Genomic DNA, 25729 nt, shown 5'->3' with positions numbered 1-25729 from the left:
GCTGCAGCTCTCCCAAGCACAACTACACATTCTTCATAAACATTCTCTTCAGGGTGAAAATTTTCTCTTTCCTCCCTGCAGCTGCTAAAAAATACTATTTTCTGACAGTGAGTATTCATAGCTCTTAGAACTAGCTCTTAATTACTCAAAATCTTGACACAATCTTGGGATCAACCCCCTTACCTAGGTGTAAGGGATCAAACCGTATGTCCTATGTTTAAATTAATTAAAAACTGCAGACATGCTTTCATTTTTCTATTTTCCTATGGTCCTACTTTGCGTGGAACGCATTTCCCCGGGAAACTCTTGAGGTGCAATTATTTCTAAACGCGAAGTTAAAACAATTCATAATTATAAGAATTTCAGCAATTTATAGATTTTTAGAAATGCCTCACAGTATTCCTGTGAGGCACACCGGTAAGGGTTATTGTGCTCTTTTAGAATATTTTAGAGTTGTCAAATATCACAAAGACACCAAGGAGGGAGCAAGGCTCAAAGCGGAGTTATCATTTTCCTTCTCTGTAGATGTGGACTATATCAAAAGTTGAGATGGGGCGCCTGGGTGGCGCAGTCGGTTAAGCGTCCGACTTCAGCCAGGTCACGATCTCGCGGTCCACGAGTTCGAGCCCCGCGTCGGGCTCTGGGCTGATGGCTCAGAGCCCGGAGCCTGTTTCCGATTCTGTGTCTCCCTCTCTCTCTGCCCCTCCCCGGTTCATGCTCTGTCTCTCTCTGTCCCAAAAATAAATAAACGTTGAAAAAAAAAATTTTTTTTTTTAAAAAAAGTTGAGACACAGAAAGGTTCTGTGAAACTTTTGCCTCTGCCCCAGGCTCGATTCTGGGGTAGGACAGAACCCAGAAGTGATGAGTCAGTGTTAATTTTCACTGTGTCTGCCCACACCCCATGTATTTAAGCATCTCCTAAAAACATTTCATGGATCTTTAAGATTTTACGCTATACATGGTTTCAAAAACTTTTTAATTCTTTCTGCAACCCTTCCTCTTTTCTCAACTTTCCTCAACTTCAAGTAAAAATTTGAACTGAAGCTGCTCGAAATACGTTCTTCAAAATTTGAGATTTAGAATTACATGTTCGGAGATGCCAGTTTGGTAGGAAAGCTTGCACAATGTTTCATTTCTTTCTTCTTCATTTTCCTTCCTTTTTTTTAATCAAGAGAATTAACAGGGGAGATTTTGTAAGAGTTCTTTTCAGAGCTTCCTGATTTTAACACATTTGTCATAATTTTTTACTTACTGAGGATTTGCAGGGCAATATTACTTAAGAGATTCCTGCATTAAAATGGCATCCATCTCTTCTCCCTCCTCCATTTTTCACTACAGGGTTGGCACTAATCATTCTTTCAAAAAGTTTTTACTCTATATTTATAGCTGCCTTAAATAGAAACACTGTGAAACACTGTTATATTCATATAACACAAAAATTACTGATTATGGCCTCCAATATTACTGATGCAGGGAAACTGATTTGATGCATATTTTCTATGACCAAAAGTTAGCAATGATCGACCAATTGCAGACAACTATAGAATATTATATTATACCAAGTCTTCACAAAAACAAATTTCAGTACAATGATGTAATACACATTACGTTGGGCATTCAATTGTTTTGAGTCCCATATGGCAGCTGATTAAAAAGAGCGAGCGAAAGAGGGAGCAGAAAGGTTCAGTTAGTGGAAACAGTGTAGGAGCCCTAGGCTGAAATCGGAAACGCAATCAAGTAAACACTCATGAGTTATACGTTACAAAGACTAATTCTGAAAAACAAAATTCACTGGTCTTTTTTTTATCCCTAACACTAGTAGCAGATTTTGCTCATCAAATGGGAAATGAAGTATTTATAGTAATGCAGAGTATGATAATCATCACTGAAGAAATGGATTCCCCCTTTTCCCACCCACTACCAGCCTAATCCCCTCAGAGACTCAGTGGAATAGGAAGATCAGAGTGTTTATAGATAATATGCCTAATACAATGAGTCTTCTCTATCTTACTCGTGGATGCTCCAAATGGTACTATCAAGTGTTGGCTTCTCCCTCATCAAAGACATAGTTGAGCTTTATGACAGTGCTGATGAAATCCCCAAGTTCTACAAAATCAGCAGTGACAATATTGATGCCACTCTCTCCTGGCTTCTGTGTGCGGACCCACTGCATCATGGCAGGAAGAGCTCTGAGAAAGGAAAGAAAAAGAGAAGTCACAGGAGGCAAGATACTATTTTTCAAGCTTACAATACCCAGGCTTAACTTTAGTTTTCTAACTTATTAAAATAAGTGTCCCAATTATAGACACAGAATAGAAAAAAAAAAAAAAAGCCAAATGGACAATGGTAGATTTTTAACCCCTGAAGGGACTTTGCAGGAGAAACATTCACTAGAGCGGTCCATATTGGACTTTTCCCTTTGGAGATCTCAGTTGCTGTGAGAGTTTATAGGGCAGTTTTCCCACTGAGAATACAACATTTTTGCACGCGTATTCTAGTTTGGCATGGTGTGATTTCAAACCCTGCAAAGGCATGCGTGGTGAGGTCAGAGATGACTACGTACGCCTAACAAATATTTATGATGAGCTTGTTATTTTCAGAAAATGTGTTAGACACTGTAAATAGATACAACAGAAAAAACCTCTGGATCCAAAGAGTGCACGATTTGCTGGTGGGAAGGTAGATACGGAAAAACATTTTAACGTAATACAATCAGGGCTCATCCTTTAAGCAGTTAATGATCACCTATTATATTCCAGATACCACTGGAGGCCCTTGGAAAACTTGAATGAACCAAGAAGATAAAAATATTCACCTGTGAGGAGCTTACATTCCAATAAAGAGGGACAAACAATACATAACAATCCTAAATAAGTTATGTCATTTGATAGGAGGGAATAAGAGCTATAAAAATGGAGACAAAAAAGGATTAGGAATGTGCAGGTAGAGAGGGGTGGTATAGATTACAACTTAAAATAGGGTGGGTTATAGGCCTCATGGATAAGGGGATGTTTGTGCAAAGTTAAAGGAGACAAGGGAGTTAGTCATGTGAATATCTAGGGAAAGCATTTCAGTTACCACCATGGCCCTAAAGGGGTAGCGTGTCTACTTGGAAAAAGATCTGATATTCAGGACACAAAGTGCTGTTAAGAGCCATCCTAGAAGAGTTAGAGCTACAAGAGTGGATAAGATTACCTGATTTTGCAGAAGGAGAAGAGAAGAGAGAATCTGAAGATCATGTGAGGGTTGAGCAGAAAACTTGATTCAAGAAAAGAAAAAGAGAAGTAGGTATAGAGGTAGAAGGAAAATCAGGAGCATGTAATTAAGAAAATCAGGGCAAAAAAGGAAGCCATGCCCCTTTCGGTTTGTGAAGCAGAAGTATGGAATGGAATAGACACCCATTTCTCCAGATCTCAGAAAGCATATCTGGTCTAAGCAAACTCCACTATCCCAGACAACACTGGGTCGACTGCCTTGGACTACCTTAATCTGGTGGATAATACCTTAAAAATTCTGATCCATGTTTTTCAGCATATACATTTTCCCATTGGACACAGATAGGGGAGGATCCAATTGCTTCTAAACGGGCATGACATGGATCTAAATGCCTTCATAGAATAGACTGGCAGGTGGAGAAATTTGGTCTTCACAGCAACAGTTTCAGAAGATAATTGTACCTTACAATGAAAAATCTGGATCCCTAAGTACAGACACAAGTGTGTTCAAGTTGATTAGAAAGGCAGATGCCTTTGCTATGTGTGTGCAGCCACTCGGGTTTGAATTCCATTACTTTTTCTTCTGGACTTGCCAGAGCAGAAGATATCTCTCTGTTGTGAATGCAGAATCGTCTTGGCATTTTAGAAAAGGTGGACACTCTGTGGAAAAAGTTATCTGAACGGGGGCATTTCCTGGGAGGAACTGGGAGGTGGGAGGTGGCATGAATAGGATGACCCTGAGGCCAGTGCTCATTATGTATTGACCTTAACTGTGTGCTGGTTCACTAGATTCCTTGAAGTTCAAGGTCACAGCAACTAATTCCCATCTTAGAACCATGACCACCACAGAAACAGCTCTTCAGATGCCTTCTACCACTCAAAGATTAAAATCCCTGGGCCTGAATTTAGCAACTCATTATCATCCCCATAGGGAGATGTTAGGAGAATGTGAAAGTGCTCTGCTCTGTTTCCTATAAAATAGATTGCTCTGAGGATCGATGAAACATCCTTTTGGAATAGCGTGTAGGCCTCAGGTGAAAAAAAAAAGAGTTTTACATTTAAAATGCCATTTCTCTGAGTTGTGGGGATACTTCTATACTTCTGTTCAGATATACTTTGCTGAAGACAGTATGATACCAAAGACAAAACAAGTAATAATGCCAGGTTGGATCTCAAGTACTCAGACAATTTTAAGTAGAATTATATTAAACAAGAAGACAATATACTGTATTAAAACCAGCAAATGCTACTGAAGTTATAATTATTTAGAATGGCATTTCTTAACCCATTTTCATGATGGCCCCCCCCTATGGAGCCTTTACAAATAGTTTTTCCTACTCACTCTCCTGCTCCATGATAGACTGTGTTGATATACTGATTATATATCTGTGTTTTATACACAAAAAGAGTTGAATTTGCTTTTGCCCTCCCGGGAACCGAGGTTTGCCCCTTTGGGCACAATATTGATATTGACAATGCAAGATGTACAGCTAATTACCAAGTTTTGATTATATTTAGTGTTGGACAGAGTGACCTACTCTGGTGCTAATAAAATATTGTCCCAGTGTAACAATTTTCATGGTATAAGATGGTTAAACTGTAGTTTTTTAAATCATTCATTCATTCAACAAAGATGTACTGCACACCTCTGGAGAAGAGGGTTCTAACTACAGCTCCCTAGAAGCACCCTGAAGTTCAAAACTTCATCTCTCTCAGAGAAATGTTGCCATAGCCTTGTCCCCACAGTCCTTTCTGTGCTTTTTCTATGCTACAACTGGGACAATCTCTTTTCATTATTTCTCTACAAAAACAATCACAAACTCTTCTCTCACCTACAAGATACATCTAGCTCTCCAGCAGTGTAGATGAATTTGTCTACACAAATTCTCTCACACCATCCACCACACACACCCCTCTTTGGCCTCGTCTTTATTACTTCCTACGTGCTAATTTGTTCTCCAGCAATACTGAGAGGCTTGTATCTTTCCCTAACCACACCCTGTGGTTTCATCATGCCCTCAGCATCTTTTCAGGCCTTACCTTTCTATGAAATACCATTCCTTCTTCAGTACCTCTTCTTTGTTTAACTAATTTCTATTTGCCCTTTAAGATTTGGCTCAGCCATTATCTTGATCCCTCCCACTTAAGTCTGGGTGAAGAACCCTTTCCTTTCTTTATGCTTTATATCCTTTAAACATAGTTCTGTGACTATGCATTGCACAGGGCATTGAGATAATTCATTTCCATGCCTTTTTCTTTCAGTGCCTGCACGCTTTTCAAAAAACAAAAATCGTATCATAGTCACCAGTATACTGCCTGTACCTACCGCGATACCTGAAACCTAAAAGGAAAAAAAACCCACACTTGTGGAACTTAAATGTTGAACTAGAAATCTTGGTCTCAGATGTCACAAAGTCTAACAAGCAAAATGGATGTGAACCAACTGTAACAATATAATATGGTACAATGATCAGGGGCATAGGACTCCATGGGAGCATATTAGATGAAATAATTTATGTCACTTAGGAGAAATTAAAGAAGAATTTAAGGAATAGATCACAAAACAGGTGGCATCTGAACTTGGTCATGACTCATTAGATAAAGAAGGAAGGCATTTCAAGAGAAGGGAAAGTACATGCATAAGCCTAGGGTCTGTCCAGAGATGGGCAAGGATTAGAGTCGTGCATATAAAGTGCTAAGATGAGTGTCTAGCTCTTTGTCAGTGGTACTGTCTCGAATATCCACTGAGGGACGGCCTGTGCAATGCCCTGCTCCAGTCTCCAGAATCTCCAGGAAGGAAGGCAGCAGGAAATTCTGACAGCCACCTAGCCATAATACAGTCGTAATGGAAAAATGAGCCTGTGGGATTTCTTTCCAACGTCCACAAACCCAATCAAAGACAGAAAGGAGGAGAGAGGTCCTGGTGCTATAAGGGCAAGACTGGTGATGAGGGTTTTAGGGAAATGTCCTGGGAAGGGCTTTGTTTCTAGGCACTCGGTTGTGGCAAACATCTGAGTATGCTTGTCCCGCTACAGATGCTAATTAAGTTGGCAAAAGAGCAAGCAGTTTCAGAACCAAAGGAAGCCTCAAAGCCCTTCTCTGGACTGTGGAGCTCTCCCGAGGAAAGGCATCTTCAAACAGATTGCAGGCTTCTTAGGGCAGAAACGGGCACATCTGCAGGAGTCCGGATAACCTCCCTCCAAGGAACAACAAGAGGGGAGAGAAATGGCGGCCAGAGGTCTTCTGAAGCGTTGGCTTTGAGAATCGGTTCTGAAAAGATTTAAAGGAAGACAGGAGTTGAAAGTACTGAGTTCAGCAACCCTCAGTGTGCTGACCTTGACTTATTAATTCATGTCAATCTCCTACTTAGGATGCTTGAATCACTTCTTTGTGCTCTGAGCACAAAGGTAAAAATCCTTAACTGGCCTATGAAACAACTACCACTAGCGGCTTCTCCACTTGCGTCTCCGGTCACTCTTCCCCTGGTTGGATTCTAGCCACGTCCTCAGTCTTGCTTCTGGACCAGCCTGAGTTTGCTCAGGGAACTTTGTAGATGCTGTTTTGTTGTTTGCCTGTTTTTTATTAGAATGTCTTCTCTTTTATGCCCCTTTACTTGGCCACCTCACTCGTCTTTCAGGTGATAGTTTAAATGTCACGGCTTCAAAATGCTAGTCAGAATTGTAATTACATTTATGTATTTGATCAATATCTGTCTCCCCGACTAGACTGCAATCGCTTTGAGGAGGAGGACTGTTTGTTTTCCCACTGATGTATCCCCAATGCTTATGGTAGTGCCTGGCATAGACTAAGTGCTCAATAAACATTTACTGAGTAAATGAACAGGTTTTATGTTTTTAAATTACTTTGGGAATAGAGATGTATGCAGTAACATAATTCGTGAAAAGCCTGCTCGGTTTTCCTCACTGTGGCTACTGCCACAGATTTGAGTTTGTGAATTCACGCTATTTTGTTGAACGAAAGTGTGTGTGTGTTTTTTAAATTAACTTGACCAATTTGTACAATGATTTTCCCTGCCTTACACATACAGTGTTGGGAGAGTCTGTGTAATAATAATGATAGTAGTGACCATTATCTTTATAAGACTAAAGTATATCAGAATTAAACTTAATCAGATTCATTTACTATCAATTTCATATTAGTGTTCATGATTAATTCTAATTACTTATCATTTAATTAGATTTAAATATACTAGGAATCCATGTCAAATTTATATTCAAGTGTGTGTGTGTATACACATAATACTTTTACCACAAATGCATCTTATATATGTTACTTCTCTAACTTCTCGAAACTGTGGGTTTTTTGCAGTTATGAATGAATGATTGTAGATAATAAAATACTTGCATCTTTCAGTGAATTTTATTTGAATGTATTTAATTAAACAATGACATGTTTCTTTTATTGAATGAAATAGGATCTCCAAATTCATTTTATTAATTTTTACAGAACTCTCTGATGGCCTTGGGGATAAAGATTACAAATGAAAATGTCAGGGCCTCATTACTGCCTGTCCCAGACCCAGCCTCTCCTGAGATATGGATTTTTGTTGATCAGCAAAGTTTAAAATTACGATCACAGGTCTTTCTTTCCATGAGCAACTGAGTCACCCAGGACCAATTAATTAAAATCAAGTCCGACATATTTTAAAATGTGATTTCCTGTCAGTCTGGCTGTTTCTGAAAGCTTAGAAATTTCACTTGAAAAGGTAAAGAAAAGAAAGACAAAATAAAGAGAAGCCCTTGCGTAAAAGGTTGGTGTTTTATTCACCAAAGAATACAGTGATAAAAGGCAGGGCTTTTGCATCTGTAGGTTTAAACCCTGAAAGAAGCTTAAAAATAACCTCAGGTAGACAGATGGGTTATCTCATAAATCATAACTTCCTAAAATACAAGGCTTATCATTCCTTGCTAAACCTGTTTCTGTTCAGGAAGCTGCATATCTGATTTATGCCTGATGAAAATAGCTCATTTTTCAAAAAATCCTTTTCCCCTAGAATTGCACACAGAGGAAGAATGAAGTCATGAATTACCTATAAGACAAATGCCCTCACAAACAACTCTAGAGATTTTAGAGGACTTGAGCTTTCCTAAGTAGGAGACTAAAGCCTTCCCGTGCCTTCCTATGACCTACACTACATACTTGCAGAACTAAATTACTGCAGCCATTAGGTGTAAAACAGAAAATAATTAAAGGCATGACTACATACATAGCTGGTCTGAATTTTCCCCTCTCTGGCAGTGAAAGGACGAAAGCCCTCTCTCCTTGACTTTTCTAGATTCTCTGCTTAAAACTCCATTTGTAGCTTCATAAAGACATCTGTTCAACAAATATTTATGAAGCACCTCTTACGGTGTGCTGAGAACACAGTGGGGGTCAGAAACAGACACACTCCTTGCTCTCCTGGCACATACAGTCTAGTAAGGGAAAGAGATTTGTTACAAAGAAAAAAACAAAACAATAACAAATAACAGGAAAGCAAAACCTGGGTTGGTATTAAGAGAGAAACTTCAGTTCTGGTCCTGACTATAGTAATGTGTTTTATTTATAATCTTGCATAAATTATGCAAACCCTCTGTATCCCAAATTTCCCTAATTGTAAAATTAGAAATAATAGCACTCGGAGGTAGACACACCCACACACAAAGTGATGATATCTATGAGGGTACAATTCAAATGTAAGGTCCCGGGTTGCTCAATTTTTTTTTTAATATTTATTTTTGAGAAAGATACAGACAGAGTGCGAGCAGGGAAGGAACAGAGAGAGAGGGAGATACAGAATCTGAAGCAGACTCTGGGCTCTGTGCTGACAGCACAGAACCTGATGTGGGGCTAGAACTCATGAACCATGAGATCATGACCTGAACTGAAGTCAGATGCCTAATCAACTGAACCACCCGGGTGTCTCTCGGGACAGGGTTGTTTAAACGTGACTCAGCACAACCATGAAAGCAGACATGTTTTGGGGGCCATGGGATAAGGACATAAGAGCTGCTGTCATATGAGGCATATCAGGCAGGGGACAGACCTGCCTTCATCATCACCCTTACTAGTGGCTTTAAGTTTTCAAAGGGATACATTCCAAGTCCCCACGAGTACATGAAAGCTATCTCACCTCCTTCCCATGCCGGACAGGTTGTTTAGTTTATTTTTGCGTTTGTTTAGCAAAAAGCAATGCAGTCAAATCAAAGCAAAGGACGCCATTCCTTTCCTTTGATGCTGGCAACAGGAGCTTCTTATTGTGGCGTGGAACAAAACCGTTAAAAATTCATTTTCAATTAAAACAAGATCATAGAAACTACAAGAAGAATGGTGTTTAGAGCTCATAAAATGTCCTGTGTCTGCAGGCTCATCATTTGCTCCCAGCCAATGTTGCAGCATAAGCCGTAATCCTGCTCGGAGAACAGAGGGTGAGGTGTCAGCTTCCCACTGAGCAGGGACTCTCTGGTCTGCTAATTTTTTAAGGGAGCAAGCGAGCAATAAAGCATTGCAAATTCTAAACACAGAGACCCTTCCGGATGTTGAGATTTAGATTGCCAGGAGGCACACAACGGGTTTCATTCAAGGGTAGCACTCACAATTATGAACACCTCTGTGCGGGGTCAGGGGTTTTCACCTCAGTTTATTCCTCCACACCAGATAGCCCCTCACTCGGGGCAATGTTCAGGTACTCAAAGTTCAGAAGCAATTGACTTCATTCAGTACAGTTTCTATCTGTGGGCATCTGTCCTGCCTTTCTGCTCTTCGGAAAGATTTCCATTGGCTACAAAAGAGCCACAGTTGAACGGACCCTGAAAGCAAATTTGACATTTCTGATTTCGCTGGGAACAAACATCTCAAGGACTCTCCAGGTTGATCCCTTGGCTGTCAATGATTCCCTGCTTGGGGGGATAATCAGAGGTTGTAATGTAAGCCACCACAGAAATCAGTCACCCATGAACTGTCGTCCCACACGTTAACTGAAATGCCACTTTTCTTTACTGCTGGCAGGATCATGGTATTAATTCAGTTTCAGTGTTGAGTACCTATTGTTTATTGGCAGTTCTAGTGGAATTCTGTATGCATTTAATTTTAACAATGGGGAGATAAGTTATTACTTATCAAATAAACATTTATTAAGAGAGGACAGGATGTCTGAGGGGAAAATGTGGTAAAAGGTCCTTGAAGGTGAAATCCTGGTAACCACTGGTCTCCATCACATTCATGTAGTCCCTTGTACTGTCAACAAATGTTTACGGAGTACTTACCATGTGGCAGTTGTTGGGACAGATACAGATATGGATCAGACATGGTCTTTGCCTTAATTATGGAACTAATTCTGGAATTGCCTGAACTGCTGCAAATAAGACATTGCTTAATTGCTCTAATAGCCTTGCATGGAAGCAAATGGAGATGTCCCCAAAGCTTCCTCTGGTCTCGTGAACTAGCTGCTGGCCTCTTTCTTGACACACACTTTAATTCCAATGGAAACATTTCATGGACTCTTATAAATTCGTGAGGCTAAATAAAAACTACTCTCTAAGGACTCATAAGTTAAGTGAGTATTTATCGAGTTTTAATGGACTGCCAACAATCGATACAGGGGCAGTGGAAAAAAGCAAAATCTTTAGAATCAGACAGAGCCTTATTTGAGTTACTAATGAAATGTGACCTCAAGGAAGGTTATGGAACCTCCCCAATGTGAAGTTTCTCCATTGTAAGTTGGGCATATAATGGTACATGCCTCATAGTGTTTTTGCAAGAATAAACTAAAACAATATAATACAGATAGGTGGTACAGCATAGAGGTGAAGAGTGAAGACTTTGGAGCAGACTCTGAATTCACACCCTGCACTCTCATCTATACTTGTGTTACTTGAGGCAAGTCACTTCAACTCTTCTAGCTTTATCTTCCTCACTCTTGAAACAGAATAAAAAGAGAGAATGAATGTGAAGATTCAATGGAATGACATGTATATAACATTTAGCATAATGCCTGAAAGATCAGAACTCCATAAGTATTAGCTCCTCTTCCATTTTTACTGTTCGCTAACGCTTAAAGTGCCCAGGACACGTTAGACAACGAATAAATGTTAGCTACCTTGAATTTTTCATTTTTCCTAGTTTTAGGTTACCTTCAGGCAAGTGATGGAAAAAGTTACTCTACGTATAAAATGCATAGTGACTGCCATGAAGAGCGCCCACATCCATCCTTCCAGACTGGGATGGCTCATTCTCCCAGAGGCTGTGTTGTTGGTGGCCACCTCTGAGCTGAGTTTCTGTCCAAGAACTGCCCTCAGGCAAAGAAAGCCACCTCGCTCAAGGTGACATACCCTCTCTGAGGACAGCCTGAGTCTAATGACTCACCCTGGGGAGGAGTATATAGAGGCACCTGCCTCAAAGTGGGACAATTTTGAAGATTCATCCCAGTCCAGAGCTTCTGTGGGCTTGGCTGAGGCCTTTGTTGAGACTGCAGCCCAGCCCAGCTCCTCTCTCCGCCTTATCCTGTCTCCTCCACTCTGCCATAGGCATGGATCCCAAGGGAGCTCCAGAACAAAACTTCTGCATACAGATCTCAGCACCTCAGGGTGCGTTTCTTGGGAAACCCAACCTACAAGTCTCCAATTTAGTTGGCCAGGAATTCTGTGATCAGTAGATCTTCTCTTTCAACCAAAGTAGGAATCAAGAGCGGCCTTTGGCAAACTCAGTGAGATGGAGAAATTGAAACCACATTTCCATTTCCAAAATGCAAACAGCGTCGGTCTTAGGCTAGCTTGAGGGTTGTTTGTTTTTGGAGGGCAGGTGGGAGGAGATCGCCAGAGGAAAACTGCATTTATGTTTAGTGCCATGCACGGTGCAGACTCACATGGGTACCTCTACTCCCTCTGGCAAAGCAGAAAGGCAACCAAAATTAGACTACTTAGAAACTCTCACCACATAATCTTCCTTTAATCATCTGTTAGAATTTTCCTCTATGCCATTATGCCATGAATAATATATCAGGCTCAGAAAATCCAAACCTACTTCTAAAGAAAATGTTTGTCATGGTCACTCTAATGGAAGACTTTTTCAATCCAAATTGCTCAGCAGAAGCTGGGGAGGGGGGGAGGTATTTGTTACATCAGCACAGACTTTTGTGTAAAGTACGCTGTGTAACTCCATGTCCCTGACACATTCTTTCAAAGATGAATGTGCTTTAGCATCCAAATCAGATGTTCAATGTTTTAAAAAGCCAAATTCAGAAATTTCACCTTCCTTAGAGAAAATGCTAACAGGTAGAACAAACACACACAGAATGTAATTTGATCATAATATCCCAACTGCTAATGTGTTCATGTGTCTGTGGGCCCATGTAATCATGCATAATTATCAGGGGTGATTTCTTTGGCCTTTGCTCCTTAATCAGTGACAACCACAGGTGCAAGGAGGAGAGGAGTGATTCGTCATCCGTTCTGCAAGAGAATAATATCCATTACGCTATTAATTCTATAACTTCCTCCTGACAGTGATCTTACAGAGTCTTTTCATAGTACCAAAAGAATGCAAAAGTTTAGGTCAATTAGTATAAGAAGCGTGTTTTCCATTGTGTTATCTGCTTGTTGTATCTTTGGGATATCATGTTATCTGACACTTTTTAAATTATCCACTTCAGCATTCTTTGACAACATGGAAAATTCCTAGAAACTTAATAATATAAAGCAAATATTGCTGAACCATGGAGGTGCCATATATGTATATAATTTGTTAATACATTCTCCTTCTTTCTCATAGATTTTCTCCTTGCCATATTTAGAAAACTGACAGAGGGTATTAAGTCCTTAAGATATAAACAGTGACCACATTCTCTATTAAAATGTTTTTTAAACTGAGTTCCAAGAACAATGCTTCATGAGATATTGAAAGATATTCCTAAGACAAATAAATATTTCTTTGGTCAAAAACGTATAGCTAATGTTTGATTGCACAATACACGTAATAGCATATTGTGCTTTGATGTGCACATTACACATAATAGCATATTAAGCATATTATCATTTTAAAACCATTGAAATGTTATTTAAATAAGTTAAAATTTATTTTCCTGTTTTCAAACTTATTTGACCCAAAGACAGTCCCACAACTACCAACATGCATATATGCACCCTTTTTATTTCTTCCTATAAATCACCAATGGACATGTAGTGGATCAAATGTTCTAAAGAACACTGTTCTGGAATTATTGCAGTACAGCCTCATTTTCAAGGGCTCAACTCTGCCATATGTTTTGGGGACTTGAAATTCTCATAGCCTCCTGAGTCAGACATCTTTGGACTACTCCCACTATTAGAAGGTTCTTTCTGACTACCCACTAGTCTTTCTTAGGTTAATCCAGAACAAATCTCTTCCTCTTCCACATGATATTCATTTAAATATTTGAAAATAACTGGGACTCTCTTACCCCACCATCTGTATCTCCCCTTCTCCATCTTAGACGTTCTATTTCTTTCCCTTATATAATTTAGTTTAGAACATTCTTTTTTTTAAGTTTATTTATTTAGAGAGAGGGAGAGAGAAAGCATAAGCAAAGGAGGGTCATAGAGAGAAGGAAAGAGAGAGTACAAAGCAGGCTCCACACTGTCAGTGCAGGGCCCAATGCCTGGCTTGATCCCATGAGATCATGACTTGACCTGAAATCAAGAGTTGAGTGCTTAACCAACTGAGCTTCCCAGGCGCCCCCAGTTTGGAACATTCTTATTGTATTTGTCAATCTCTTCTGGACACTCCACTTTGTTGATACTTCCTCCAAAAGAGGTACCTGGAAAATAATGCAATTTTCTAACTTGGGTGTAGAGTATAACAGAGTATTTCCACCCTCATTCTGGGTACTATTGTTCTCTTAGTATGGTCAAAGATTATTTTGACTGTTTCTCTAGTAATGCTTCCGAGATGTTTGCATCATCACCTTTTCTCTGGAATTAACGGCTTCTGAAGGAAGCGGGAAGGAAGGTATTATTCGGCAATGCTAGTGCAGGGGCAGGAGCTCTGCTTATAGAAAAGTCAACACAAGCTTGCTACCTTACACATTCTTCTCCCTCTTTAGCTCAGGCAATCTCCTTTCTGCTGCCGCCAAGGAAGATATACAGCATGTAGGAGCTGAGATCCCCCCCGAACTGTAGAAAAGCCCTCAAGAATGGTGTGAGGCTGGATAGCTGCTGGAGACTAAGGAGTAGGAGCAGAGGAGAAATGGAAGTTTTGGGCTTCTCAGAGGTAGCTCCAGCTGGCAGTAGCAATAACCTTGTCAGGGGATGTTAGCCATCCAGGTAAGTCTCCTCTGGGTTGTTTTAGAGTTAAGATATCAACATCAGAAAAACCTGTACATATACAGAGAAATTTGAAATGATATAATTTTTCAAAATTTGGAATCACATAGGCATGCAAATATTTGGCCATGTGAACTATCTGCCTGCCTAATTGAGTCTGCACTTAGCAAATTGAGAAGCAGGGCATGGCAAGATGACACAGTGACGATGCTGCCCTTCCTTAGGGCTGGTGCTCACTCTAGCTTTAATTAAGTCATTAATTAACTAGCTATTGATTCTAAGAGTCAATGAACATAGAATGTGCTATATGAAAGATGAGCATTATTACCAACAGTGTCTGGTTAAATTTTAGGGGAGGGTTTGAAATGTGGTCCTAAAAGAACAATTGCTACACTTTTTCCCTCACTAAAATCCTCCTTTACGTTAATTTATAATGCTATAAAAATGTCCGCTCCCCCCACCAAAAAAAAGGTGAAAAAAAATGCTTCCTCATGACAGAACAGTCCTGGGTTGTCTGAGGGGAGTCTGCAGGGGTAAGACTTTAAACGTTATTATAGATAGAACTGATTCAAGCTGGAATAGAAGGAAAGACACTGGCATAGAGAGGTGACAGGAGCCTGATGCTAGTGATGTGAAGAGTTGTTGAAAATTCAGAAAAGAGGGTCTGTGTGTGTGTGTGTGTGTGCGTGTGTGTGTGTGTTGTGTGCATGTGTATGTGTGTATGTTTTCTGGAATCTCAATTAACTTCCAAAATTCTATTGAGTCACTCCTACAACTGCATGTTTTTATACAGATGCTGCTCCCCTGGGTCCTTCCATCAGCAGCACTTCTGTGGAATAATGAAGAAACAGTTTCTTTTAGGGAATGAAGTGACCAGCGTGCACCACAATCTGCCTTATATCAGAGTATTTGCTTACAACTGAATTTTGAACTTGACCTCACACAGTGTCCTTGAAAACACATGACATGATACTATGAAATTAAATAACTAACATATTAAAATATCAAAACCTCCCTAGAGACAACAAAATGTATTTTATATATCACTGACATATCAATTAACTGATCTATCAATTAACCAAAAGTTGAATGCTAGGTGTCCTTAGTTTCTCTGTTCTAGATGTGAAGTACAATTATAAAAATCCCGTATATCCCTTCACCACTACAGATTGAAAACTTTTCTTTCAAACAATCCAAGTTCAAATTTGAAAAGGAACTTACAAGGAGAAGTTGGTGGCGAATCAGACAGCAGCACTAATGATGGGCATTGTCTTTGATGACTTGTGGGCCAGCTGTTCATCAGTTTTACCAGCCCTGCCCCTAGGAGACACACGGTCAGGAAAGAACTTTCTTTAAGGTGGAATCGTCTGAGAGGGAACTGTTGCACAGGGACAGCGCTATTTTCAAGTGAAAGAATTAATGAATACTTTTCAACTAAAAGATCAAATCAGCAGGAAAGAACCCAAAGAATAATTTTACTAGGAACTTCCGTCCCACTGGAAGTCATTAAGTAGAAATCATTTGAAAATATCTTCAGATGTGTGGCGTTCTTAGCTACAAATAACAGAAAATGTATTTTATAACACGTCTTATTCCTGGTATTCCATTCCATTTTAGGGGATAAAAAAGGGATTGGCACTTAAAAAACAAACAGAAACCTTTCTTAATATCCTACTGAAGTACAGTATTTACAATAAATATGAAAAACATTCCTGATAAAATACTTGCCATTTTTAAACACTCTTTGCTACTATTTCTGATGACAAATAAAGAAGGTCTATAATGCTGATTTACTTTTCTTAGTAAAATTTAGTAAACTTTCTTATTTACTTCACACTATCACATCTAGTGGAATTGAGTAGAAAACAAAATCAGTAAAAATGACTTGAGAATTATGAGTCCTTGATTCTGAACCTGGCTCTACCACTAACAGGCAACCTGAGGAAGGCCATGCCATCACTATCACATTTCTCCACTGCTATGTTAATGTCCAGAATGGCCAGCTTCCTTTCCATGAAAAAGTATTTCTCGAAATGAAGACTGACTACTTGAGCCATGTCTGCAAATGACTGACTCTGTGCAGTGTGCAGGGTGAAAATATATCACTCTATCTCAGAGTTATGGGGAAGGCTCAGATACAATCATGACTGTAAATACCCTTGAAAATTGCCAAGAGCCCTACAAATTTAAGTTTTTCCACTTAAGTGAATTACTTAGAATTATGTAAACTGAAAACGCTCCTTGCCCTCAGCCAAACTTTTCACTTATAAATGGGTTGGCTTGCTGTTGGATTTTCAATCTTTGTTCACCCAACCTGCTTTGACTAGGAATCATTCTTCTTACCTTATTGGAGGTTTTAAAGGAGGCAGGGAAATAGTCAAGGTCATGGTAGAGAAGAAAGTTTCTATCACTCTTTTTGGATTTCTTAGACCCTCCTCCATGTTTCTGATCTCAAATAACTTGAATCTAAAATGAAGAGGGAGTCTTCTAGTTACTATGTACCTACATAGGTACCTAGTGGTGATAAACTGAGATTCTAGCTTACTGTTTTACGGCCAAACAACTCAACTGGGTTGCAAAGGTGCCCATTTTTAGCCATGCTTTCTTACTTAAATACAAGTCCACAGCCCTCTCTCAGTTGGGCTTTCCACCATCCACAAGAAAGCTTTGCTCTAATCATTATAATAAATGAGACTTCATTATAGGGGTTGAAGTCTGATGAATCCATGTCTTATCTATTTATTCAAAAATAAATCTTGGTAGCCAGTATCTTTCCCTTTTGGAAATGAGCACAGTGGCAAGCAGATGTGATTTTGAGTGCACTGTGCCCCACAGGGTAATCAACATATCTTCTAATTGATCAAGCCATGGAAACATAAACTCAGAGTCTTTCACTCTTGGATTCTTCTGGCTAGTGATGCCATAGTTTTCATTCAATCCTTTTAGACCAAATGCTACTGCATCAGGCACTGTGCTAGGTAATGGAGGCATCATTCTAGGTGTTGAAGAGTGAACTCTGTAGAGTATATAAAGATGAGATCTTCAAGTTTCTAGTTTAAACCAGAAAACCTGAACATATACTCAGGAAATGGCCATAATTTCAACATTCATGCAGTAGTTAGATGTTATTGATTTTGTCCACCGATCTCCTTAACAATGGTACAGAAAGGCTGAGCCCCAAAGAGCTTGAGTCACAATGCAGTGTGATGATTAACATGAAGGCTCACAAAATATGCCTTACTGAACCTAAAAATAAGATGCCTAGAATGCTTTGTAAATTTTATGTCGATATTCAATTATCAGCTTCAACCTCTCATTCTCTATTTCTGTTTAATATATCAAGTCAACAGCAACGGTTGTAGAAAACTGTCAAAACAGAAGCAAAACTCACAAGGGCAGCATAAAAGTAAACACAAACTAATAGGAAAGGAGCTGATTCATTACCAAACTGAAATATGTAAGATTTTGTAACGTACTTAGTTATTTCAGTAAGTTGAAATTGTTGCTTCACATACAGAGAAACATAAACAGTGGTGCTTCTTTTGTTTTTTGTTGTTGTTGTTGTTGTTGTTTTTTGCATTTATCTGAAGACAGTATCTGGATAAAAGTAAAAATAATGATGGATATCTAGATGTGTCCTAGAACTCTTCATGTCCTCAAAAGTGGAGAATTGGCAGCTTCAAAGATCTGTACTTACCTGAATGTGAGTAGTGTGAGTATAGATTGTTTTTTCATCAGAAGCATGTAAAAGCTTAATGATAATTAACTCATCAAAGTCAACACACCTGTGTTGTCAAAGCTGCTCCAACTTCGCAGTAGCTGTAGGATCCAGAGTTAAACCCACGTAGCTCTGCCTTTCTTGCCCTGAATCCTCACCCATTGACCTGGCTTCCAGGTACATGGAGACCACTTAATACACCACAATGATGAGGGAAATTGGACTACAGATATTAAAAGCACATTTTTTCCTTCAAATGGAGTGACTATCTTTTATTACTTAATCTGCAGATTTTATGTTTACTTGGAATCTACTTTGTTTTGCTTCAAAAATGTTTTCTATAAACAGAAAAACAATCCAAACTCAAAATAAAATATCTGTAAATACCCAATGAATATTTTGAAAGTGAATTACAGTAAGGCAAAAGGAAGATTAACTTTGTTTATATGCAAAGTACCTTTATTTTGGCGGAAATAAATGGTCAATTTAGTTCTGAAGCTAAAATGTCTAACTCCGGTAGGTGGTTCCATGTTGGACTGCCACAAAAATCACTAAACCCAGTGTGTATCTCCATCCTGAACACTGGATTGAAATAATTTAAAACCGTAACACATGTCTAGACTTAGAATATTAAAATAAAAATCCAAAATAATTGAACGTGAGAAAATAAAGAATGGCATCAACTAATAGTGGATTCTGACATGTTTCTGATCTTAATGAAAATGTTTTTCAGTGTTAAGTCATATTAAAACATTTTCCCCTAAAGCCTCAGCATATACTTGCTACACACAGGGCAAATATTTCCATGAATTATGTTATTTACTTGATTAAACTGAATTGGATGATTCATTTGTTTGAAAAGAAAAAATCTTCCTTACACCTCAGGCATCTATGTCAATTTCAGATAAGTAACAACAAACTATATTGCATTTTCACCATCTTATATTAGCTCTAAGTTTTAAATGGCATGTATGATTCTCCATTCACCAAAAAAACCCATTATCTTGGACTGAAGAAATAATCTAAGTTGATGTTCTGAATTAATGGGCATGTTTAAAAGGAATGATTTCATATGGGCTTCTAAAACATGAATAATGAATTGGACATAAAGGAAAGCATTAAGCTGGCATTTAAAGTCATCTCCATGAATATAGGATAGAAGAAGGCAAAAGGTAGTCCATCCAATGTTTTATTGACGTATTTGACCAAAAGACTAAGCACTAAGTCAAACATCTAGAAATGCAACTTATTTTTAGAAGGAGTAGACTCAATAATTAAAGTTTCAGGTTTCTTCAGCTCTTATTCAAATAAAAGGTAGGACTTTTTACATTTCCAAATAATCAAATCATCAAGCAAAGAAATATTTGCATCTAAAGGAAAGATCTATTTCCATTATGTCACATAAAGAAATAGTTATTTTTGTTATAAGTTTTATGTTCAGCATAGTTCCGATTAATTTGCTCTTATAACTTTATTTTAATTCATTAATTTGCCTAGAAATTATTTTAGATAAGAAGTCCATAAATGCAGCTAATGCCTGTGGCTTATATTAATTAACAGAAGATCATTTATGTAAAAGAAATTACCACTGATTACTAAAAATTAAAATTCCTAAGTTTCTGTTGAAAAACTTTCAGCTCAACTCTGCAAATCTATGTTTGGTATCATTTAGGGAAAGCTTCCTAATTTGTGCAGACTAAATCATGTTTTAAATATCATAATTCTTTTACTTCATAAAATTAAAGTTATATTGCTGTTGCACTCAACTAATATATTGAATCATTCATTGATTCATTTATTGATTGATTCAGTACATATGCATTTCCCACTTACTCTGGGCTCTAAGCACTGGGAAGTGAATAAAACCAATTCATTCCTTGCTCTCACATAGCTCACAATTCAGTGTTGTGTGTGTGTGTGTGTGTGTGTGTGTACGCGCGTGCACAGGCATTAACAAGATGATCATACAAATAATACTGTAATTACAAACTGTGGTTAGAGATATGTAAGGAAGTTGAATAGTTCTATAAGAGCATGTAAGAGGGTGACTCTGACTCAGTCAGGGTAATCAGGATAGCAACTTGAATATTTTCTTTTTGAAAGTCCAAATAGTAATTGATGATGTAAGTCAACATTAGATTTGTTTCAAAATGAAATTATCTCTGCAGATTTGGGTTTTCTTTGAGATTCTCCAAATTTGTTTTGGCTATATTTTTTTAATTTTTTTTTTTTAACATTTATTCGTTTTTGAAAGGCAGAGAGAGACAGAGCACGAATGGGGAGGGGCAGAGAGAGAGGGAGACACAGAGGCAGAAGCAGGCTCCAGGCTCTGAGCTGTCAGCACAGAGCCCGATGCGGGGCTCGAACTCATGCACCATGAGATCATGACCTGAGCCGAAGTCAGCCGCTTAACCCCAGGTGCCCCTGTCTTGGCTATATTTAACCAGACCAAACAAAAGAACTTGAGAGCAAGAATGGAGTTCAGAATATGTAGCCCAACCCTCTTACTGGATAGATGTAGAAACTACATGAGGAAGGGTGAATAGCTTGTCCTTGTATTGTCTTCACTCGGTGGCAGAGCTGAAATTGGAATCCCATTATGCTAACATCCTGTCCAGAGTGCTTCCCTCTCATTCATGCCACTCTGGGTGTGGTTTATCTAATGTTATCTACTTTGATGCACTAAGGCAATAACTGAAATAGCAATGTGACAAGAGAGGCTAGAGAATGAGAATATTCATGAAGTAACAATTGTTTTCTGAACACAATCTGTCATTTAGCTCAAGCCACTGGTGAGAGAAAAAATATAGCTAGTGCATACAACTAAATATCTTGGTAAGTTTCCAATTACTTATTATGTATCATCTTTTCCCCTAAATTGTGTGCATGAGTGTACATGCATGTATGTGTGTGCATATGTATATTTTCAGATTTAATGCCACTAACTTCTACAGATTTGTATTCTTTTGCTCAAATCAAAACTGACATTAACTCATGGCCAACCATGTTTTGAGTTTTTGCCATATACTTATTTGGCCTTATCCAAATGGATATTTTTAACAGACTCTATTTTTAAGGGAAGTTTTAAGTTTACAAAAAAAGTACACAGAAAGTACAGAGAGCTCCTATATATACACTCTCTCCTACCTCCGTGAATATACAGATTCTTGTCTTACTAACATCTTGCCTGAGTGTGGTACATTTGTTCCAACTGATAAGCCAGTATTGACACATGATTAACTAAAGTCCACTGTTTACAACAGGATTCATTCTTTGTGCTGTAGAGTTCGTGGGTTTTGAAGAATGCATGATGTCCCAAATCCACCATTACAGTGCCATAGTTTCACTGCCTTAAAAATGCTGTGCTCCACCTATTCAACCCACCCTCCCTTCCCCTAAACCCTTGGAAACCACTGGTCTTTACTGTCCCTATAGTATGTGTGTGTGTGTGTGTGTGTGTGTGTGTGTGTGTAAATATGTATACCATAAAATTTACATTTGTAACCATTTTTAAGTGTACAGTTCAGTGGTCATTAAATACGTTCATATTGCTGTGCAACCATCACCAGCATCCAACTGTCTCCATAGCTTTTCCTTTACCAGAACGTTTTCAGCTGAGTTTTTTCATCTACCAATATGCATTTAAGTTTCCTCCATGCTTTCTCATGCCCCATTTCTTTATAACACTGAATAATGTTCCCTTGTATGGATGTATCATGGTTTGTTTATCCATACACCTATTGAAGAACATCTTAGTTCCTGCCAAGTTTTGGCAATTATGAATAAAGCTGCTATAAACATCCATGTGCAGGCTTTTGTGTGGACGTAAGATTTCAACTCATTTTAATAAAGACGTAGGAGTGAGGTTGCTGGATCATATGGTAAGACTAGGTTTAGCTTTGTAAGAAATTGCCAAACTGTCTTCCAAAATAGCTGTTTTATTTTGCATTCCCACCCAGAAAGAATGAGAATTCTTGTCACTCCACATTGGGTGGGGCATTTGGTGTTGTCAGTGTTTTGGACTTTAGCCTTTCTAATAGGTGCATAGTGAATCTCCTTGTTTAATAAATGGACACTTTAGGACCTCCAATAGAGACCTCACTACAGTAACAAACAAACAAGTGAACAAAAAACCAACAACAAAAAAAAAACACACGAAAAACCCCTCTTTACTTATTTAAATGATCTCTGGTCCATTATTGGCAAAACTCACTATCCAGTAGAACTGGTCTATTCTGGTACTTACTAGATCAGTTTCATAGGTCTTTAGCAACCTTTCACTCAAAGGCAAAATGCCAGATTTCTTCTCCGAACTCTTACATCATGTTGTTCATACTTATATTAGTGGTGTATCATACTACACTATGACAATTTATTGCTATGCCCACCTTTCTCATTGGACTTTGAGGTCCTAAAGGCAGGGAGCTCATTGTACCTGTGTCTGCATCTCAGGGCCATATGTGGCAATTATCATCTTAGAGGTGTTCCTGATTATGATGGATATTAGCGGGGGACATGTGAAACCACTCAAACTCCTGTTGGCCTTCAGCTTCTCTATCTTCTCTCTGACAAGCTTGCCCTGACTTGCAGATTCCCTAGGTGTTCCCTGTTCTAACACTACATCAGGTGGGGGCAACTATTACTCAAAGCATCACCAAACAGGGGCAAGAAAGAAAAGACAGAGAGGAAAAAAACCCACCATGGTCCCCCAAAGGGCTAACCAATCCGTAAGACAATGAAAGTTGCTGGCTTTACCACTCTTTCCCTTTGCTTCCCCCACTCTCCTGATGGTGACACCAGCATCTCTGTTAACACCACCACTCTTTCAGGGATGCTGGATATCCTGTCATTGCTCCTCCAAGGCATTGCTGCTCCAACCATTTCCTCCAAGGAAAGATGGAGAGATTTTTTAGAGATGCTCTCCAGTAGCTTTCGTCGGTATTTGGAGAAACAAACACTTTTTTACAAATGATTATTTAAGACTTAAGAGGATTCTCTATGTAAAGTGTTTTTTGCTTTGTAAGGTATTAGCCTCATTTCCAAAATGAGTTAGGGGAGCAGCTGTCTGGATGCTATTTAAAAAAAAAGGCATGACTATTTGTGTGATATTATAGTCTAACAGAGGTTCCAAATGGACCCCAGCACAGCATTATCTTAAAATATAGGTGGGAAGACAAAAAGAAGCAATCACGTATAGCTGAGAAATCCTGTCAGGAACTAATGTTTTGTATCTTTATATTTAATGTCAGAAAAATGAGAACAGAATTTTGAGTCGGTATGGGAAACTGGAAAAAAAATATCCAGGCATTCTTGGTGTTCTTTTGCAATGCCAATATCTACTTGTCTAACTTAACTAGTTAAGTAACAAAATAAAGTGGCTTTTGCAAATAAAATGACAAAAGGTCTTCCAACTTTGAAACAGATTTTTTTCCAGAAATTCCATTACCATTACATCAAATGATGACTTAGAAATAGAGCAAATTATTAGGGGTTTTGTTTTTGTTTTGTTTTATATCCAAACAGCATTGGACAAGAGGTGATGGTGAACACATTAGATGCTCTGCAGTCCCTAAAATGCAGGATCAGTAAGAAAAAGGCATTGGAAGAGATCAAGACCTTCAGTTGATCCATGAGTGTTTGGTAAGGAAGAAGAGTGACTTTTTAAAAAAATGTTTATTTTTGAGAGGGAGAGAGAGAAAAACAGTGCGAGAGGGAGAGAGACAGGGAGAGGGAGACACAGGATCTGAAGCAGGCTCCAGGCTCTGAGCTGTCAGCACAGAGCCCAATGAGGGGCTTGAACCCACAAACCATGAGATCATGACCTAAGCCGAAGTCAGAAGGCTTAACCGACTGAGTCACCCATGCGCCCCAAAAAGAGTGACTTTTAAACTGCCTTCTATACTTTTAAAGTACAGAAGTACTGAGCCCTGGGAAGTCTGCCAAGGATAGTAAAAAATGGTAGGAACTAACAAGGTCAAATAATCACACATCTAAATACTTGTTTCAATTATCTGGCAACAGAGTCTCAAACATAATTCAAAATTCCTAGATGATTGTGATGTCACCTACTAATCCTTACTATGATTTGTTGGCAATACCCGTTGACAAATAATGGCTGTTAGTATAAAAGTATGAGAAAGATTCTACATATCAACACATTACCAGTTCTACAGATGCAAGGTGAAGACCCCTAGTTCTATCCAGTAGTTGTTTAAGTGTCCAGAAAATTGTTTTTGTGTTTGTTCTTCTGTTTCCAAAGCAAGATTTATTTTTTTAAAAAAATGGCTGGTCAGTTAATCTTTGACAAAGCAGGAAAGAATATCCAATGGGCAAAAGACAAGTCTCTTCAACAAATGGTTCTGGAAAAACTGCACAGCAACATGCAAAAGAATGAAACTGGACCACATTCTTATACCAAACACAAAAATAAACTGGTTAAAGATCTAAATGTGGGGCGCCTGGGTGGCGCAGTCGGTTAAGCATCTGACTTCAGCCAGGTCACGATCTCGCAGTCCGGGAGTTCCAGCCCCGCGTCAGGCTCTGGGCTGATGGCTCAGAGCCTGGAGCCTGTTTCCGATTCTGTGTCTCCCTCTCTCTCTGCCCCTCCCCCGTTCATGCTCTGTCTCTCTCTGTCCCAAAAATAAATAAACGTTGAAAAAAAAAATAAAAAAAAAAAAGATCTAAATGTGAGACTTGAAACCATAACAATACTAGAGGAGAACATAGGCAGTAACCTCTTTGACATCAGCTATAACAAGTTCCTTCTAGATAAGTCTCCAGAGGCAAGGGAAACAAAAGCAAAAATAAACTACTGGGCTTTATAAAAAAAAAAAAAAAGCTTCTGCACTGCAAAGGAAACAAAACTAAAAGGCAGCCAACAGAATGGGAGAAGATATTTACAAATGACACATCCAATGAAGGATTAGTATCCAAAATATATAAGTTCTTATATAAAGAACTCATATAATGCAACACCCCCAAAAATAAATAATCCAATAAAAAATGGGCAGAATACATGAATAGACATTTTCCCAAAGAAGACATACTAATGCCCAGTAGACACGTGAAAAGATGCTCAACATCACTCATCATCAGGGAACTACTAACCAAAACTACAATGAAATATCACTTCACACCTGTCAGAATGGCTAAAATCAACAACACAGAAACAACAATTGTTGGTGAGGATGCAAAGGAAAAAGAACCCTCTTGCACTGTTGGTGGGAGTGCAAACTATTGCAGTCACTCTGGAAAACAATATGGAGATTCCTCCAAAAGTTAAAAATAGAACTACCCTATGATCCAGCAATTGCACTACTAGGTATTTACCCAAAGAATACAAACAGGATACATGCACCCTGATGTTCAAAGCAGCATTATCTACAATAGCCAAATTATGGAAATAGCCTGAATGTTCACTGATGAATGGACAAAGAAGATGTCCTGTGTGTGTGTGTGTGTGTGTGTGTGTGTGTGTAATGGCATTACATATATATAAT

General features: G+C 38.7%; 1 protein-coding gene across 1 annotated transcript in view; it reads right to left on the bottom strand.

The window, feature by feature from the left end:
* Positions 1–1528: 1528 nt before the first annotated feature.
* The window catches only part of PLCXD3 (phosphatidylinositol specific phospholipase C X domain containing 3), a 167168-nt gene continuing 142967 nt past the window's right edge, over positions 1529–25729 (bottom strand). Inside the window, exon 3 of the mRNA XM_043599235.1 lies at positions 1529–2189. Coding sequence (XP_043455170.1) covers positions 2036–2189 — 154 coding nt within the window. The 3' untranslated portion in view covers positions 1529–2035. The remainder of the gene's footprint in view (positions 2190–25729) is intronic.

Source organism: Prionailurus bengalensis, chromosome A1 (assembly GCF_016509475.1).
Source record: "Prionailurus bengalensis isolate Pbe53 chromosome A1, Fcat_Pben_1.1_paternal_pri, whole genome shotgun sequence".
Lineage (NCBI taxonomy): Eukaryota > Metazoa > Chordata > Mammalia > Carnivora > Felidae > Prionailurus > Prionailurus bengalensis.
The sequence above is the reverse complement of the archived record's forward strand: the minus strand, read 5'-3'. Positions and strand labels throughout refer to the sequence as shown.